The following is a 17,821-nucleotide window of genomic DNA, read 5'->3' on the forward strand; positions in this document are numbered from 1 at the left end:
ACAGGTGTCCCTGCGGCCGGACCCAGGAGAGATCAGAGCCCAGCGGCCCTCCCGGAGGAGGTGACTTGGGCCGGGCGGGCCGCGCGCATTCCTGAGCCCTGAGTCAGCGCGGCCGCCCCTCCGGCCGTGCCCGCCCCCGGCGCGCACGCCCCTCGCTCTATGGCATTCTCGGGCGGGCGGGCCGGACGGGCGCGCGGGCGGGGACTCGGCGCGGGCGCCCTCCCGGCCGTCGGCGGCAGCCCCTCCCCGAGGCCCTGAGGACCCCCGAGGACCCCGCGCGGGCGGCGGTGGTGAGCGAGCGCGCGGGGCATGGGGCGCGGGCCGGCCGGCTCTGGGGCTGCGTCCGCTGAGCGCGGGCCGGTCCGTAGGCGCCGGGGCCGGTGCCGCTCCCGGTGGCCAGAGCTGGGGCCGGAGCGAGGCTGGGTTCGGGGGAGTACCCGCCGGAGGCGCCCGGACTTTCTCTCCCGGAGTTTCCCGAGCCGCGCGGAAGCGGCCCAGCCCGGGATTCCTAACCCACCGCGCCGCAAAAATAGCCCGGGGCCGGATTAGCCCTTCTTTGCGGCCTGCGCGGGCCGGACAGCTCGTCTCCAGCCCCCGCCCAACAGCTGAGGGTCCTGGGAGCCGGAGGGCTCCGAGGCCGGGGATGTCCCCAGGCTCCTCGGAACAGTCCCCCCTTGCGTTTCCCCTCGCGGCCACCACCGGCTGGTGGCGTCTTCTAGTCGAAACTTCAGCTCAGAGGGTGGGACCTAAAGGGATCATCTCTGTCCCCGCCGTGTTCACCGGGGTGGGAATAATACTAGCTGTCGCTGTGGAGCTCGGGGCGGCGACTGCTCCCAGCTTCCACTTCCCAGCCTGTCTCCCAATCTGTAGACACTGAAGCCTTAGGGAACTGCAGGCTGGGAGCTGCTCCCAAAGACACCTCCTGACCCTGTGCCCAGTGGCCAGGAGGAGCAGTCCCTTGAGCCCGAGGCCAGTGTGGAGTGCCTTGAGGCAGGCCTTCACTTGGCTGGGAGACGACTGGACTGCAGGTATTCAGGGCACTGGCGGAGGATCTGGTGGTCTGCCCTGCTGGGGGCATGTCGAGGGGCTGGCTGGGGATTGGGCAGGGCATCCCCCAGTCACGCCTGCCCATGGCCCAGATGGACCTGACTAGAGTTCCTTCTCATGTGTGCAGCTTGGGGTCGTGTCTGGCTGGGTGGGCAGGGACTGAGTCAGAAGGCCGTGGATCTGTGCTGGGAAAGGTTCCCCCATCGTCCCAACCTTGGGACTTCCTGGCGGGGAAGATTCAAGGATGAAACTGGCTTTTCAGGTTTAGCCCAGGTCGATGCTGGGCTCTCCCCACCCCCATGAGCCAGCCCCAGCCCCAGCCCCCTGACTCCCACCCAGCAGCTGGCTGGGGCCCAAGGGGTTCCTGAGGCTGAGCCCCCTGCCACCAAGGGTCATTCTGGAGAAGCTGAGGCACAGGAGTTGAGTGCCCTGAGACGGACGGTGCCAGGTCCCAGGCCCCTTCCCAGACCCTCCAAATGCCTTCCCCAGAGACCAGCCTCCTGTTGCACAGACAGGCTGCTGGAGCAGTGCTGTGACCAATGTCCCTCATCCCGCATTAGTATGCCCATGGACAAAGCGTCACCCTGGTGAGCTCGCATTCTTGGAGGCCCTTGGTTCAGAGTGAATCTCTGGTCAGGTCTCCCCTGTTTTTTAGGGCTCTCCTCAGAGTCTTCTCAGCTCCAACTGCTGCTCAGAGCACCTGCATTGTTTCTCTCCCCAGAAACGAGGAGCTCCCTATGCCAGCTCCTCAATGTCTGTGAGTGGATCGACTTTCTGCCCAAGGATTGGGTTCCTCAGCTGTGTCTGTTTTCTGGGTTGGGTGTGGTTGAGGGTGAACTGAGCTGCCCTGGGCGAGGGTGGAGTGGAGTGGGGTCCCAGAGGGGCCTGACAGCTCTCCTCAGCCTGAGGAACCCCTTTGGTTTGCCCCTCCCCTGGGGAGCTGAGGCCAGGGCCAGTACGCAGGCACACAGGTCCGTTCTGCCCCAGTTGTGGGTAGACTTGACTCAAGGCTGGAGGCTCAGTGGCCTCAGACAGTGACTGACCTCTCTAGGCCTTAATTTCATTATTTGTAAGATGGACACAGAGGACCCCTTCCGGGGGCTGTGATAGGTTAGCAGGATCATCAGGTTCAGGTTTGAGGGAGTTTTCCCAGGCTTCTGATGACTGAAGCCATTTCTGTTCTGATAACAGGTTTCTAGGGCCTTGGTGTCCCCAACCTGGGGCCTTTCCATTACTGTCCAGTACACGGTGCATCATGGGTTGGGCATTCTAAGGCCCAGAGTGTCTGGGTGTCAGGGAGCGTGTGTGTGGTGTCAGTCGGAGGCACTTCTGGGGCTCTGACTGGCGATCAGGCTGCTCGTCTTCCTTCTGGAGAGGAACGTTGGTGGGATGCAGGCCTTTTTCCTCTGCAGCTTGTGGGTGTGCTGTCATCTAGCCGCTGAGATCCAGCTAGACCCCAGATTGTGACGCCCAGAATCTGTCATAACAAAGTCTATGTGCCTCCCTCCTGCTGGCTGTGTGGCTAGTCCTCTAGCCTCTGAGCCCTGGCCTCGGGGATGTGTCCATCCTGTGAGCTGCTGTCAGCCCCAGTGGGGTCAGGGGCTTCAGTTCTGGCCATCGGTGACCCCCTGGGTCATCTGTGCCAGCTGAGGATCCAGGCAGTGCCCCTCCAGGGATAGTGCTCTTTTCCATGCCACCCTCCTGGGTCAGGAAGCAGTGGGTAATTATCATCAGGGACTACTGTTCTGTTATTGGCCCTCAGCATGTTCACTGGTGGTGGTGGCAGGTGATGGGTGACTTGAGGAGGCAGGGAAAGGCAGAGGGCACCGTGCAGGCTGTCAGCCAGGTGTCAGGACTGCTCTGCCCTCCTCTAACCTCCTTTCTTCTACAGGAACCTGGAGGGTTGCTGGGCGGGTTGATGAAGGGTGAAGGACTGGCTGGTATCGTCCCCAGCATGATGCCGCTTACCAATGAGGCACAGAGAGGCCCGGTGACTTTCACTGCCACACGGTAGCATGTGGTGGAGAAGGACTGGATTCCAGGCTTCCAGACAGGTGGCCCTGCCTTCCCAAGGGAGATCTGTGGTTGAGCATATCAGAGGTCAAACAGAAGGCTGAATGTCAGATATCTGGGCTTTAGTGGGGAGGCCGGAGGAGCTGGTTCCCCAGGACCATGCTCAGGTGAGCTGGGGACACGTCTGGGCAGGTGTCCTGGGGTAGGGCCCATGCTCCAGCTGACCTCGGCAGTGGGCGGTTCCCTCAGCAGGGCAGGGCAGGGCAGGGCAGGGCAGGACCTGGCTTTGGTGGGTCTGGTGCTGTGGCCGGGTGGTCCACTCGGCTTCCAGCTGCCCTTGCCGGCATCCTGTAAGTTTTCAGGGCAGGCCTGAGTGCAGTGTGAGTGTTCTCGCACCTGAGGATCCAGCTTCACGCCAGCCCTGGCCACTGTCCCCAGTCTCCCGCCTCTTGGCCACATTTTCCCAAACTCAGCATCTCTGAAGGGTCTTGTCCCTGACGCCCCTGTGGCTCTCACTCTGGCTGCACATGCTGCCCTGTGGGCCTGTCCCCCCTCCCCTGTCCTTTCTTTGGCTGCCCTCCCCAGAGCCAGCAGGTACCACAGTCCTTTTGTTTTTGATTCAGCTGCCACTTCTTGAGTGCCTGCTGTGTGCCAGGCTCTGCTGTGGCCCCTGGTTTTCAGATGGGGAAAACGAGGCTTGCTCAGGGCTGTAGGTGGTGGAGACGAGCAGGGCGTGTGTCTGTTGTCTCAGGCCAGTTCTCCTGACTAGCCTCAGCACACAGGCCCCTCCTGCACCCATGCACACTGCCAGCCCGAAGGATCCACAGTCATCCCAGAGTGGGAATCTGAGTCAGTGGAACGTCCCCATTCCCTACCCAGTCCTCTGCCTGATGGCTGCAGCTGCTCCCAACCCTGTCGCTCCACTTAAAGTAGCCCTAGTGGCCCTGTGGCCCTGTGGGGCCCTCCTTCCTCAGCCTCAGCTCTGATCATGCCCCACACTAACCCTGAACTGTTGGAGCTCCGGATGTGCCCCCCACCCCCTCCGTTGCCTCAGTTAACCGAAGCTCTGTCAGCACATCCCACTGCAGTTCTAGATGCCCATCAGGTGTCTCCTGATGTGTTTGGGGCCCTGGGTGGGCAGCCGCAAATATCAGAATGACTCAGACATTGTGTGACCCTGGGCAGTCAGGCCCTCCCTGGCCTGCGGTTTCTGCCTGCACCGAGGGGTCAGCAGAGTAGGGATGTGCAGGGGTTCCCCCGACAGGGGCTGTCTGGGAACAAGAGCCCAGTGTGTGCCTGAGGGACGCCTGGACACTGAGCCACTGTCTCCTCTGGGCGAATGCCCCTCCCTGGCCCAGCGTCTTTGTCTGGCCTGGGCCTGCCTCTCCCCGTCCCCCACACCCCTGGGGCCCACTGGGGCCCACCCCCACTTGAGGCCCAGATGGGGAACTGTGCACATGGGGGTAGGGTGGGGTGGGGGTGTGAGGTGTCCTGGAGCCATTTAAGTTTCAAAGCATTCCCCTGCCTCTGTCCCAAGCAGAAGATGGATTTGGCTGGAGGTGAGGGACCCTAGGAGGTCTGGGCATACAGGCAGAGAGCTGGTGCCTCCCTCATGAGCTGAGCGGCTCTTGTGTTGCTGGCTGACCGTGGGTCCAGGGTATCAGGGGCTGGGGAGCTCACCACTCTTCCCACATCTTAGCTTGTGCTGTTTCTGTGTGTACCCAGTCATGTGGTCAGCTCCTCCTCCCAGACCCAACTGTAGGGTCTTCTTCATGCCCCCTCACCCCAGATCATGGGGATCAGCTCCTGCTAGCCTCAACTCTGAGATGACCAGTGTTCACTGAGCAGTGGCTCTGGAGCGGGCCCATCCTGGGCCCTGCAGACCTGGTGGAGAGGGCAGGGTGAGCTAAACCATGCCAGGGGAATCCAAGGCCAGGAGTGCCTGTCAGGGGTGGGGCAGCCTGACTGAGGCTGTGGGTCTGGGAACATGTGGGTGGTTGGCAGAATGCATGTGCAGGGCAGGGTGCGGCAGGGGTCCTGAGATGCGAGGGAGCCAGCTGTAAGGAGAGGCTGTCGGGGACAGTGGGAGCCATGGAGGGTCACAGATGTGTGTGGGGGTGTGAGTCAGCTGGCAAAGGTTCCTTGTACTTCTTAGTGTAGGGCTAGCTGATGTCACCAGAGGGGCTGGGCATGCATCGGGAGGCTTCTGGAGATGCTGGTCCCCCAGCACCCAGCCTGTGGATTACCGCTGGTGACCCCACATGCCACTCTTGGCCCATTTTTCCAGGCGAGACCCTGAGATACCATGAGGCAAGTGTTCATCGGGTGGTTGGGATGTAGTGAAGGCAGCATAGCCTCCCCGATCTGAGTGCTGAGGGGGTTCCCATCTGTACGGCTCCTCATCCACAGGGACCCATGGGGCAGAGCACAACCTTGGGGGGTCAGGTCGCCTGGGTCCTCACCTGGCAGGCCTGACCTGACCATGGGTGGGGGGTGCACTCAGGATGCTGTCACAGCAATGCGGGTTCCAGAAGCCCCTTTGAGAGCCCCCATCTGTCCTCTCTACATGCCTGATACTCTCTGAGATTGCACCAGTAGGCCCTTCCCAGTGATTTCCTGTCAGCAGGGAGATCTCAAAAGCTATGAGACCTGTGAATTGAGGGCTGGTGGATGATGACGAAGACTCCACCCTCTGAGGATGCAGACCTGTGACCTGTTGCTGATGTTTCAGGGGACATACAGGTCTGGGCCACAATTGTGGCATGAGTTGGGTGCTGAGTGATGATATTCTTGCTTAGAATCCAGAGGGACCCAGTCCTTAGTCAGATCCTGGCTCCATACCCCGCTAGGGAGCTTTCCATCTGACCCACATTGTTGGCTTAGCATGGGCGCAGGAGGTGGTGTGGGAATAAATGCTACCCTCAGCCCTTGGCCCCAGATAAGATCAGATGAGGGCAGGGGAGAGGGGTTTGGTCCTGAGGGGATGGAAAGACCCCTGGGTGCACAGTTGTGTCAGGGAAGAGGTTGGGGATGCGAGGGATTAGGTGTGAGCTAAGAGGAGGATCCCTGAAGGACTTCCTCCCACTGGGTTCAGCATCCTGGGCCCTTCCTGGCCTGTGCAAGAGTGTGAGCGACATCCTTGGACTTTCCCACGTCAGTATAGAGCCAGGAGTTGCTATGATCAGAATCCTGGCCCTTTCCTGGTCAGTGTAAGTCCAGCAGGAACTGTAGGCAGCATCCTAGGCCTGTCTCTAGTTACGCTACTGTGAATATATGACAGTAGGGAAGGCCAGCCTCTGCTCCCTATCCGTGTCTATAAAGTATGGGTGGGACTTTCCCTGCCTCTCCTCCGGTCACTTGAGAGGGAGGCTCAAAACTGGAAGCTGTTTCTAGTGGCATTAGGTTGGGTTACAGACTCTGCATTTCAGAGTCTGCTGGGGACCAAAACTCTTCGAGGAAACCAAGGAATTTTGGGGTCTCTGCCCTGAGTATTTATAGGCCACTCCCCTGCTATCGATGTCCCCCACTCAGGAAACCATCCCAGTCTTGTCTCCTGTTTCTAGACACCTCTGTGGAAAACACTTTGGGGAAGGGGAAACAGATCTGCTCTGAAAGTGGTTTTGTAAGGAGGGAAGTAGAATGTCAAGGAGGCCATGGTCACATGACTAGCCAGTGACATACTAGGCAATCATACTAAGCAATTGAGTGGCCCCAATCAAACGTTGGCCTCTCTTCTCTGGGTCCGGGGACCTTCCCCTGTGCCAAGGTCCTAGATGCTCAGGGTGGTGCTGGGCATGGGGCCCTCTCAGTGCCGAGATGCTTTCCTGATGTTTCTGGGCGCCTTGCGACCCCTGGTGGTCATGGTGGTGTCTGCGCCAAGGTGTCTTTCTGGATGTCCGCGCCAAAGAGCCACGTGCCCTCTCTGAAATGTAGCAAACAACCCTGGTCCTTGGTGCAGTGGACTGTATGTCTCTGGAGCAGATGGCATAGTGGTTAGGAGGGTGAGGTCTAGGTCAGACAGACCAGCTCCTCAGGCTGCCTCTGCCCTCGTGCCTGGCCGTTCTGTGAGAACAGCTACACCCCTCACCCCAGCCTTGTTCACTCCATCACCTCCTTCCAGCCCGTGCTCAGGTGTCACCTCACAGGGAGGCATCACTGCACTGTCAACTGTACTGTGCTCTGTTTTCCCTGTCCCACTTGACAGTAACAGTATTGTTGTTGACTCAGATCTCTTGTTTGTGTATACTGTAAGCTTCAGGAGGGAAGGGATTTCATCTGTTTTGCTTTCCTGTTTTCTCTACCAGTGCGTCCCAAGCACCTAGGAATGGCTCACAGTAGGTGCTTGAATATTTGTCGCAGGAATTTAAGTAGTGTGAGGACCTGGTACATGCCTAGTATGTCACGACTGAGTGTGTCAGTGCTGAGCACACAGTAGGACTTCCGTGACCCCCCCGTTGGGTTATTGCCGCTTCTCTCTTCTCCTGCATAGTTACTAAATCATGCACCACACCTTCAGGCCTGCCTTGCTCCACCTGGAACCATGAGTGAGGCCCGCAGGGACAGCACAAGCAGCCTGCAACGCAAGAAGCCGCCCTGGCTGAAGCTGGACATCCCAGCTGTGGCGGCTCCAGTGTCAGAGGAGCCCAGCTTCCAGCAGGTAGGCCCCGGCCAGCAGGGGCTGTGGGTACACCCCGTCCAGCCCCCTCACCGTGACCCCGTTGCCCAGCCCCTGAAACGGCAGGCTTTCTTGCGAAGCGTGAGTATGCCCACTGAGGCGGCCCGCATGCCCTCGCCCCACCATGAGCCGCGGCGGCCGGTGCTGCAGCGCCAGACCTCCATCACTCAGACCATCCGCAGGTACTGCACTGCCCTGTCTGCTCCTTGGGTCGTGGTCTGGGGGTGGGGTGGGGCAGAGGTAGGTGTTCAGGTGGGCCCGGGAATGGGTCAAGGGGTTTCTCCTCAATCTTGTTGCCCATGTCATCCTGCCGTCCTCCTGCTCTGGGGATCAGTCTGTCTCACCTATCACTCTTCTCGGCAACCACCCGAGCACTTGCTTTCTCTTTCTCTGTCTCCCCTACCCCAATGCTCTGGCCCCTGAACAGCCGGCAGGTGCGCTTTGGGCGTGTCCACACTCTGCCCCTTTTGGGTCACCCTGCTGCCCGCAGGGCCTTCCCGCAGCGCTGGTCTCTCTCTCGGTCCCTGCTCAGGTACCTTGGCAGGGCATGAGTGTGCTGATGTCAGCCGGCTTGTGCATGGCTCACGGCTTCTCAGGAGCTGCTGGCGCATTTCGGTTTTCCTGGGGCTCCTGATGGCAGGAACTGGCCATGTTTTTGCTTGCATGTCCAAGGGCTGTGGGCAGCCTGCTTGGGCTTGCAGTGCCCACTGCCTGAGTTCTGTGGTGTCCAAGGTCGAGCTGATGCCCCAGGCCAAGCTCTCTCTGGCCGAGTTGAGGGCTGACCTCCGAGCTCCATCTCAGGACTCAGTGTCTCCCCACAAACCCTCCTTTCTGGGTTGAGGTGAGGGCCTGTATAAAATGCTCACCATGGGCATGGCCTGCCATCTACATTTCTAGTGGGAATTTGGAGCTGGTTAATTGTTGATGGGGTAGCCAGGGCTGGAACCCAGTCACCTTAATCAGACCCAGCCCACTTGGGCCTCGGATCCTGGAGTGACTGGAGGCCAGGGGTGTAGGGGATGCTGCCCAGGAGATGGGGGAGGTCTGGCTTTCTCTTGCTGAGTCCCTCTTATGGCAGAGGCACGGCTGACTGGTTTGGAGTGAGCAAGGACAGTGAGAGCACCCAGAAGTGGCAGCGCAAGAGCATCCGTCACTGCAGCCAGCGCTATGGGAAGCTGAAGCCCCAGGTCATCCGGGAGTTAGATCTGCCTAGCCAGGACAACGTGTCGCTGACGAGCACTGAGACGCCCCCTCCCCTTTACGTGGGGCCATGCCAGCTGGGCATGCAGAAGGTATGCCTGTCCACTGCCTCCCACAGGCTCCTCTCTGCTCCCCTGGGCTGGGGATGGGGACACAGCCAGCCTGAGCAGAGGGGGATCCTTGGAGCTCATGGTCTGGAAGGGTTGTCACATGGACCCATAAAGACACCTAAGACACTTTCTTGGAATAGGGGCCTGGGGTAGGGGCCCAGGTCCTGGGATTATACCAAGGGGCCAGCCTCTGGATGGCCTCCCAGGGTGAAGAGCGGTGTCAAGGCACTAGAGGTGGGAAGAGGGCCCCCTCTGGGGCAATGTAGTATGTGCAGAGAATGCGCTGGGGAGTGGGACGTGCAGTGGCTGTGTTCTCCACAGTGGAGTCTGGGGTGAGGAAGGGGTGGCTTGGCGATGAACCAGCCCCCAACTCCTGCATCTCCTCCCCTCTGCCAGATCATAGACCCCCTGGCCCGGGGCCGGGCCTTCCGCGTGGCAGATGACGCCGCTGATGGCCTGAGCACCCCGCACACGCCCGTCACGCCGGGCGCTGCCTCCCTCTGCTCCTTCTCCAGCTCCCGCTCGGGTTTTAGCCGGCTACCGCGGCGACGCAAGCGTGAGTCTGTGGCCAAGATGAGCTTCCGGGCAGCAGCCGCGCTGGTGAAGGTGGGTGTGGGGCTGTGGAGTCCCTGGGCCTGGGGTGGGCCTGGGGCTGAGGTGGCCGCTGTGCCTCGTGCTCACCTCCTCGCCGGCAGGGCCGCTCGGTTAGGGATGGCACATTGCGCCGGCTGCAGCGCCGAAGCTTTACTCCCGCCAGCTTCCTGGAAGAGGACACGGCTGACTTCCCCGACGAGCTGGACACATCCTTCTTTGCCAGGGTAAGCCCTGCCAAGGCTTACGGGTAAGCCCAGTAAGAACTGGGGTAGAGCCCGGTGTCTTCACCTGTGGCCCTTCTGCCTCCGAGTCCCACTCTTACCACGTGTATTTGCTCAGGAAGGTGTCCTCCATGAGGAGCTGTCCACCTACCCGGATGAGGTGTTCGAGTCCCCGTCGGAGGCGGCGCTCAAAGACTGGGAGAAAGCCGCAGAGCAGGCGGACCTGACAGGCGGGGCGCTCGACCGCAGTGAGCTCGAGCGCAGCCACCTGATGCTGTGAGTGACCCCAGCCAGTGGCGAGGCCCGGGGGAGGACCTGCGGCTGTCAGGAGCAGCTGGCCCATGGACTGACACCCCAGACGGCCGAGGCTAGGAGTTGCCTTGTGGACCGGGAGCCCAGCTTGGCCATTATTTTATGGCTTGGGGGACCCATGGCTCGTCGTCATTCATGTCTCGGCTGCCCATCCGTGGAACTGGATCACAGTCCCAGATCCCAGAGGCTGGACAGAATCCAGTGGGGATGGGCGGGTGATGTATTAACACTTGTGGTTGTCCAGGGAACCCCATGGATGTGTTCCCACCTCCCTGGCATCCCCCAAAGGGCTCAGGATTGGTTTTGCTGGTAAGGAGAAGGCTGATGCTGAAAGACACGCACAGTATCTTTACTGGTAGATGGGAGCAAGACATGGTCCCGCCCAGCATAGACTGAAGCAGGTGGGCATCTGGGGCGGGCATTGATGGTGCCCCTTCCCGCAGGCCCCTGGAACGTGGCTGGAGGAAGCAGAAGGAGGGTGGTGCGGCGGCCCCGCAGCCCAAGGTGCGGCTGCGGCAGGAGGTGGTGAGCGCGGCAGGGCAGCGGCGGGGGCAGCGCATCGCAATGCCGGTGCGCAAGTTCTTTGCCAGGGAGAAGCGACCCTACGGGCTGGGCATGGTGGGCCGGCTAACTAACCGCACCTACCGCAAGCGTATCGACAGCTATGTCAAACGCCAGATTGAGGACATGGACGACCACAGGTAGGCATGGGAGGGATGTGGCTTTGGGCAGGCAAGGCTTCAGGCTGGATGTGGGGACTCTAGGTTGGGGATGCCATCACCACTGACTCTCCACCCCGCAGGCCCTTCTTCACCTACTGGCTCACCTTTGTGCACTCGCTGGTCACCATTTTAGCTGTGTGCATCTATGGCATCGCACCTGTGGGCTTCTCGCAGCATGAAACAGTGGACTCGGTGAGCCCTGATGCCCGTGGAGTCTGAGCTCTGCACTCCCTCCCGGTCCTCTGACCTCTCTGCCCAACCTCCCAGGTGCTGCGTAACCGCGGGGTCTATGAGAACGTCAAGTATGTGCAGCAGGAGAACTTCTGGATCGGGCCCAGCTCGGTGAGGGCAGGGCCTGGCTGGGCTGGGCCGGGCCGGCTGGTGGGGACTCCGGGCAGGCCCGGGGGCCGCAGCTGCACATCCTGTTCACTCGCAGGAGGCTCTCATTCACCTGGGTGCCAAGTTCTCGCCCTGCATGCGTCAGGATCCACAGGTGCACAGTTTCATCCGTGCCGCACGCGAGCGTGAGAAGCACTCAGCCTGCTGTGTGCGCAATGACCGGTCTGGCTGCGTGCAAACCTCGGAGGAGGAGTGCTCGGTGCGTGCCCTCAGCCTCATCTGCACTGCTGTTTGTGCTCATTCTGGGACTTTGGACGGAGCTGGTTATCCTTTACCCTGCTTCTCTGCAAGTCACAACGTCTGTCTGTGAGGGCCCCAGTTGACATGATATTCCCTCCTCCTTTTGCCCCAACTTCTCTGCATCCCGTCTCTCTCCCCGTAGACTGCTGTACCGTGTCTTTTGATTTGGGTGTGCTTACTGTGCGTCTATGTCACGTTTTTGTGTGTTAGGTTTACACAAGCAGTATTCCTTATTTTTCCCACTGAACAATTAAATTGCATCTTATGTCCAAGTGGCATGGATTTATACCAGTTGCCTAGTTTTGGACACAGGAATTTTCTGATTTTAAGCCAATAGAATCATGCTGTTGAGCTCCTTGTAAGAGTCTCCTAATACATACGCAACATTTCCGGAGTTACATTTATTGAGATGGGGTGGTAGGGTCACAGTCCTTTTGCTGTTAATTCCTGTGTCTTGGAGACCGCACTGGTGAGGGGTGGGCTCTGTCTAATGGCTAACTGTGCCCTCCCACAGTCTACCCTGGCAGTGTGGGTGAAGTGGCCCTTCCATCCCAGCGCCCCAGACCTTGCCGGCCACAAGAGACCATTTGGCTCTGTCTGCCACCAGGACCCCAGGTCAGTCCTGCCGGCCCCTCTCCTTCCTGCCGGCCCCTCTCCTATCTTCCTTTGTCCATGTCTCCCTGGGCAGTCAGGGGAGAGGAGTAGCTGCCCCCCTCCCCCCGCCCCGTCAAGTTGGACCAATGCCACAAGCCACAGGCAGGGTGTGATGACATACTGGACTCATGCAGGGTATGTGATGAGCCCTCCTCCGAGGACCCCCATGAGTGGCCAGATGACATCACCAAGTGGCCGGTGAGCCGGGGCAGGGGTGGTGGTTGTTGGGGAGCCACCCTTGTGTGGGTGAGGAACCCATACCTTGCCCACCCATCATGGGACCACCCTGTATTTTCAGATGTTACGCCCCTAGCCCTTGCCCAGCTAGTCTGTCCACCATTGCCTACCTCTGGGCATGTGGTCAGAACAGGACAAGGTAGAGACTTGGAATGTCAGATGACCTTATTCCAGTTTGACAGATGGACCAACTGAGGCTCAGGGTGCAGTAGTCACTTGAAGTCAAGGGAGGCCTACTTACTACTCTAGGATTCTGTCCATCTCTGCCCCAACTCCACAGCATGGTATAGGGCCCAGGGTTGGGGGAGGCCCTGACCCGGTCCACCCCCACCTATGACCCAGATCTGCACCAAAAATAGTGCTGGGAACCACACCAACCACCCCCACATGGATTGTGTCATCACAGGCCGGCCCTGCTGCATCGGCACGAAGGGCAGGTAGGTGTGCCCATGCACATGTGTGTTTGGGCCTAGGTGCAGAACACTGCCCTTAACCTAGTCCTGAGATAACCCAACATACCAAACAAAGGATGTGGCTTGAGAAACGGTCTGGACTTATCCATGGCTAACAAAGGTGGGCGAGTGGGTGAAAACTGCATCTGGGCCCCAGCAGTGCCCCCTGCAAGTCCACTCAAGCACGTCCTGACCTTCCAGGTGTGAGATAACCTCACGCGAGTACTGTAACTTCATGAGGGGCTACTTCCATGAGGAGGCCACGCTCTGCTCTCAGGTAGGCCTCCAGGGTGAGTGTCCCTCCCCTCTGTCCCTGCCACAGTGGGTGCTGACGGGCCACTCTGCACAGGTGCACTGCATGGATGACGTGTGCGGGCTCCTGCCCTTCCTCAACCCTGAGGTGCCCGACCAGTTCTACCGTCTGTGGCTGTCCCTCTTCTTGCACGCTGGGCAAGTGCCACCACGTGGGCTGAGCGGTGGGGGTGGGTGGTCTCAGGGACCCAGGAGTGCCTGGCCGCGGTTGGTAGAGGACCCCTGCTCAATTCCACCCCCTCCCACAGGATCCTGCACTGCCTGGTGTCCGTCTGCTTCCAGATGACTGTCCTGCGGGACCTGGAGAAACTGGCCGGCTGGCACCGCATCGCCATCATCTACTTGTTGAGCGGTGTTACCGGTAACCTTGCCAGTGCTATCTTCCTGCCATACCGCGCAGAGGTGAGGCTGCTTCCCGCATACGGATCCTCCTGCGTGCACCTGCTCCCCGGCATGAACTGGGTTAATGTCTAGCAAGGGAGCATCTCCCATCTTGCTACTCAATCCTGGTGTGCTCTCGGCCACAGGAGGTGGGGTGGGGAGATGGGGCCTGGGTCTAGGGGGTTCTGCTCAGCCTTGTCAGCTCACAGCTACCCATGCTGCCCGCCAGGTGGGCCCGGCCGGCTCGCAGTTTGGCATCCTGGCCTGCCTCTTCGTGGAGCTCTTCCAGAGCTGGCAGATCCTGGCCCGGCCCTGGCGAGCCTTCTTCAAGCTGTTGGCCGTGGTGCTTTTCCTCTTCACCTTCGGACTGCTGCCGTGGATTGATAACTTTGCCCACATCTCAGGCTTCATCAGCGGCCTCTTCCTCTCCTTCGCCTTCCTGCCTTACATCAGCTTCGGCAAGTTCGATCTGTACCGCAAGCGCTGCCAGATCATCGTCTTCCAGGTGGTCTTCCTGGGCCTTCTGGCCGGCCTGGTGGTCCTCTTCTACTTCTACCCTGTCCGCTGTGAGTGGTGCGAGTTCCTCACCTGCATCCCTTTCACTGACAAGTTCTGTGAGAAGTATGAGCTTGACGCCCAGCTTCACTGAGCTTGCCGGGGACAGGCAGACCGTGCACCCCAAGCCTCACTGGCCACAGGACCCCACCTGCACGTCCTGTGTGGGGTCCTGCCCAGTTCCTGGACACTGGCCTCTTGTGCCTTGTTCACTGCTGTTGAACCTCTCTAATTCTGGGCATTTATCACACTAGTTCCCATGATTACTTTCTAACTAGTCTCTTGACGACCGCATAATGTGGCCAATAAATGGACCGGGAGCGTTTTAGCTGCCACTGACTTGACCACAGCTGCCTCCTTTCTGGTTTCTGCTGGGGACCATCAAAGGAGGTCCTCTGTGTCCCTGTCCTTGCACTCCCAATCCCCCACAACAGGGAACTTCGTGTCAAACACACCTCCTGGTCAAGTCCCTCATCCAGGTGGACATACCTGGTCCTCTCCCTCTTCCTTGGAGTGACTGGTAGCTGATGATGCAACGAGTATGTATTGAGTGTGCTATCACATTTCCCCACACAGAGAAGCACCTGACCCTGGCTCTCCCTGGCCAGCCAGCAGCACTAATTTCAGCCTCGGGCTGCCTCTGTTTTCCAGGAGCCACTGAAGGCATCCCTACAGGTGAGCCCTGTGGAGGCCTGTTCACGGTTGTGGTCCGGATGCAGGCCCTTGTTTCCCCCACAAGCAGAAACAGAACGCTGGCCTCTACTTTTATTTTCTCCTTGCCGTAGAGATCGCTGTGACAGGGTTGCATGGTGTGGTCACAGTGCTTGGGGCCCTGCTAATCCCTCCTGCTCCCGGTACTATCTTTCTGGCTTTTCAAACTAAGAAGCCTAGATTTATTCTGTACACAGGTGCCGGGCCCATAGCTCTGTGCAACCAGCCATGTGTTTAGTAGGATGTTTGGGTCCAGGGTTCACACTGACTGTTCCAGCTGGGTGCAGCTGGGGTGAGGCCACCTCAACACTCTTCTGTGAAAAGGAGACAGTGGCCCAAGGCTTCCTCCTGCTGGGGAAGATCTCAGCCACCGGTGTGTAACTGCCCACGCCTGGAGATTCATTTCTGCCTCAGCTTTTTAATGAAGGACACCTCATCCCGATTCCGAATACCATAGCTGAAAGAGAAGGAAAATTATAAAGTGTCTGATCTGCGGCAGGGTATGTTTCTGACTCCTCACCTGAGGCTTGTGAGGGTCCCAGACAGAACAGATGGCAAGAGCATGTGTGCAGTTGGGTGAGGAGGTGACAGTGCCTGTCTTCCCAGAGCCACACTGTGCCAGCAGACAGCCTTTCACTTCCATGCACACTCTTATTTCCCTCCTCCTGGTTCTGTGGCCCTATGCTGCCACCGGGGAGAGGCAGTGCTGCCACTGCTCCTCTGTCTCCCGTTCTAGCAGGGAAGGTCCCCAGCTCTTTGCAACAGGGTGTCGGTCTAGCCAGGAACTGTGCCGGTCTCACACATTCCCCAGGAGTGACTTAAGATCCCTTTTTCCTGGGACAAAGTCCCAAGTCCTCTGGTAGAGTGTGGGGAAGTAGATGTGAACAGAGTAGATAGCTCCCCGCAGCTCAAGATGTGGCGTGCACTTACTCTCGGAGCCTCTTTCTGTCTTCTGTGAGCTTCTCTCCCGCTGAGGTCAGATGGTACGTCCTCCACACATAGGACCTGCAAGATAGTGAGCATTCAGACAAACTGCTGGGCAGCTGGGATGCAGAGACTGCATAAGAATGGCTCAAGGCACTCAGCTCTGTGGGCCCACAGGAGCCGGCCTCATCTTCTGGGCTCCTTTCCCATAAAATGTGTGCAGCAAGCTTGAGGCCACATCTCAGAGGCAGTGCTCTCAAAAGGTTCATGTGGGTGGCGGGGGGCCAAACACCCCTTGCTCATGATACAGGTAGCAGTACCGAGACACAGCCAACTTGACACTTGATCCAGCAGGAGTGAGAGTTGACAGATGCAGCATCTGTAACTAGGGAGACCACTTCCAGACACATGAAAATGCCCTATGCTATCCCCAAGTGCAAATGCCCAGTGCCTAGGAGGGGTAATGTAGATGGAACAGCAGCTAAGGCAGGACTCCCAGGCACAGTAACACCCACCCTGTGTTAAGAGCTCAGGATAGGGAGCTAATTACTCCAGGGAGTACCCTGTAGCAGGGCCCAGTCACTGAAAATCACATGTCTAGCAGGTGCTCATGTGGAGTCCCGCACCCTCGGGAAGGGCAGCAAGGAGCCACTGCTCCGCTTACCAGCTGATGTGCTGAATGCCCCCTTCTCGCTCCTGCCTGAGCTGCACGAACCTCTGGATGGCCTTCTTCAGGTCCAGGACCGTGGCGTTCTGTACTACAACCACAGCTGCAACCGGTAGCAAAGAGGAGAGAGGATCCATGCTAGAAGCTCACAGCCACAACCTCAGATGGCTGGAGAGGAACCCAGAAGCTCTGCTGAGCTCTGTTTCTGACAGACTTGAGTTTGGGCAGGGCATGGCCCTTGGGTTTCCCAACTGAGCACCTTGCCAACATCCTGCCTCTGTGAAAGCTCAGAACGCAGAGCCTGAGGGAAGGAGGGCAGACTTACGCATTACTTCTCCATCCATCTTGCACACTCGCACTGTCATCGCTTGGCCATATTCTAGTGCTATTTGGGAATTGACCTCTTCCAAGGTCACCTAGAAAAGACCAAGATCTGATGTAGGAGTCCCAGTCCTCTTAATACCCCAAACAACAAAGAAAAACAAGCTGACAGTGTCCAAAAAGTGGTACCATATTTTATGAAGAAGCAGTAAAGGAATTTGGGCTAATACGTCAGGGTTTCCCAGTTTTTAAGCACCTCAATCTCATGTTCCAACCACATTTTCTATTTAATGTGTACAGTGGACAAAGGCTCTGGAGAAAGAGAAACATTTGAGTAGGCAAGGAGAACGAACCACGTGAGGATCAGCCCCTGGATCCTCCAGCCCGAACTGGGGCCGGGTAGGAGAAAGTATACGGGGCCTGACAGTCCAGTCTGACAGCCACTGGTCACCTGGACGCAGGCTAGGGCATCGGGACAACATTGAGACAGGGGTGCAGAAAACAGGTAACGGTCGGCATTTTATACAACTGTTAAAAAAACAAAAGTTAATTTTAAGACTCCCTGACGAGCAAAACAAGGATTTAAAGACAAGCCCGTACTAAGCCATATCGAGGCTAGAGGAAGTTAAAACCAAGAATACCGATCTTGTGTTTACCTACACCTTTTACGTTTTTTGCCACAGGCTTTCACACCAACTTGTAGTTTTAAAGATGTTGCATTAAAAGCTCCCGGACGCTCCACGCCCCTTTGAATCCCGCGCCCGAGGCGAGCGCCTCCCCCGGCCCACCCTGGGCCGCCCCCGGCGCCTTCCCGGGTCCTCTGGGCCGCGGCCCCCGGTCTGCACCGCCCGGCCGCCCCCGGCGCCTACCCGCGCGCACCTGGATCGGCAGGTCGCAGAGCAGCGGGTCCTGCACGACCATGGCGAGACCCTCCTGGAACACGTCCACCGCCTCGGAGTGCGGCAGCGCCTCCTCCTCGTCTTCCTCGGCCTCCGGCGCCCCGCGCCCCGCCGCGGCCGCAGCCGCGGCCTCGGCCTCCTCCAGGGCGCCTCTCTGGCCGCCGCGCGACGGCGG

The 17,821-nt window shown here is 59.0% G+C and overlaps 2 protein-coding genes across 7 annotated transcripts; one reads left to right on the forward strand and one right to left on the reverse strand.

Moving 5' to 3' along the window:
• Position 1: 1 nt before the first annotated feature.
• On the forward strand, positions 2-14,468 carry RHBDF1 (rhomboid 5 homolog 1). 6 transcript variants are annotated; one of them, XM_057487839.1, is made up of 19 exons: positions 2-290; positions 7,577-7,717; positions 7,787-7,917; positions 8,163-8,267; positions 8,814-9,027; positions 9,442-9,651; positions 9,741-9,863; positions 9,979-10,136; positions 10,616-10,873; positions 10,975-11,086; positions 11,162-11,236; positions 11,331-11,492; positions 12,048-12,148; positions 12,322-12,385; positions 12,767-12,861; positions 13,078-13,153; positions 13,226-13,326; positions 13,437-13,590; positions 13,799-14,468. In XM_057487839.1, the coding sequence occupies exons 2-19, from the start codon at positions 7,601-7,603 to the stop codon at positions 14,216-14,218; spliced, it is 2,676 nt and encodes an 891-aa protein (XP_057343822.1). In that variant the 5' UTR covers positions 2-290; positions 7,577-7,600; the 3' UTR covers positions 14,219-14,468. The 6 variants fall into 6 exon arrangements, with proteins under 6 accessions (XP_057343822.1, XP_036771906.2, XP_036771910.2 ...); XM_036916011.2 differs by having other exon boundaries at positions 7,577-7,917; XM_036916015.2 differs by lacking the exon at positions 8,163-8,267.
• A 408-nt stretch (positions 14,469-14,876) lies between these two features.
• Positions 14,877-17,816, reverse strand: SNRNP25 (small nuclear ribonucleoprotein U11/U12 subunit 25). Its single transcript, XM_036916038.2, has 5 exons — positions 17,627-17,816; positions 16,752-16,842; positions 16,424-16,529; positions 15,766-15,840; positions 14,877-15,292 (listed from the first exon to the last, which is right to left on the reverse strand). The coding sequence occupies exons 1-5, from the start codon at positions 17,666-17,668 to the stop codon at positions 15,235-15,237; spliced, it is 372 nt and encodes a 123-aa protein (XP_036771933.1). The 5' UTR covers positions 17,669-17,816; the 3' UTR covers positions 14,877-15,234.
• Positions 17,817-17,821: the final 5 nt, after the last annotated feature.

This window comes from Manis pentadactyla, chromosome 10, assembly GCF_030020395.1.
Source record: "Manis pentadactyla isolate mManPen7 chromosome 10, mManPen7.hap1, whole genome shotgun sequence".
Lineage (NCBI taxonomy): Eukaryota > Metazoa > Chordata > Mammalia > Pholidota > Manidae > Manis > Manis pentadactyla.

Coding starts and splice junctions, on each gene's coding strand:
- RHBDF1 (XM_036916011.2), top strand. CDS start 7,601: ATGAGTGAGGCCCGCAGGGACAGCACAAGCAGCCTGCAACGCAAGAAG. Junction 9,028..9,441: donor GCCAGCTGGGCATGCAGAAG/GTATGCCTGTCC, acceptor CCCCTCTGCCAG/ATCATAGACCCCCTGGCCCG. Junction 9,652..9,740: donor CAGCAGCCGCGCTGGTGAAG/GTGGGTGTGGGG, acceptor CCTCGCCGGCAG/GGCCGCTCGGTTAGGGATGG.
- SNRNP25 (XM_036916038.2), bottom strand. CDS start 17,668: ATGGTCGTGCAGGACCCGCTGCTCTGCGACCTGCCGATCCAG. Junction 15,841..16,423: donor GGCATTCAGCACATCAGCTG/GTAAGCGGAGCA, acceptor ACTATCTTGCAG/GTCCTATGTGTGGAGGACGT. Junction 15,293..15,765: donor GACAGAAAGAGGCTCCGAGA/GTAAGTGCACGC, acceptor CTTCTCTTTCAG/CTATGGTATTCGGAATCGGG.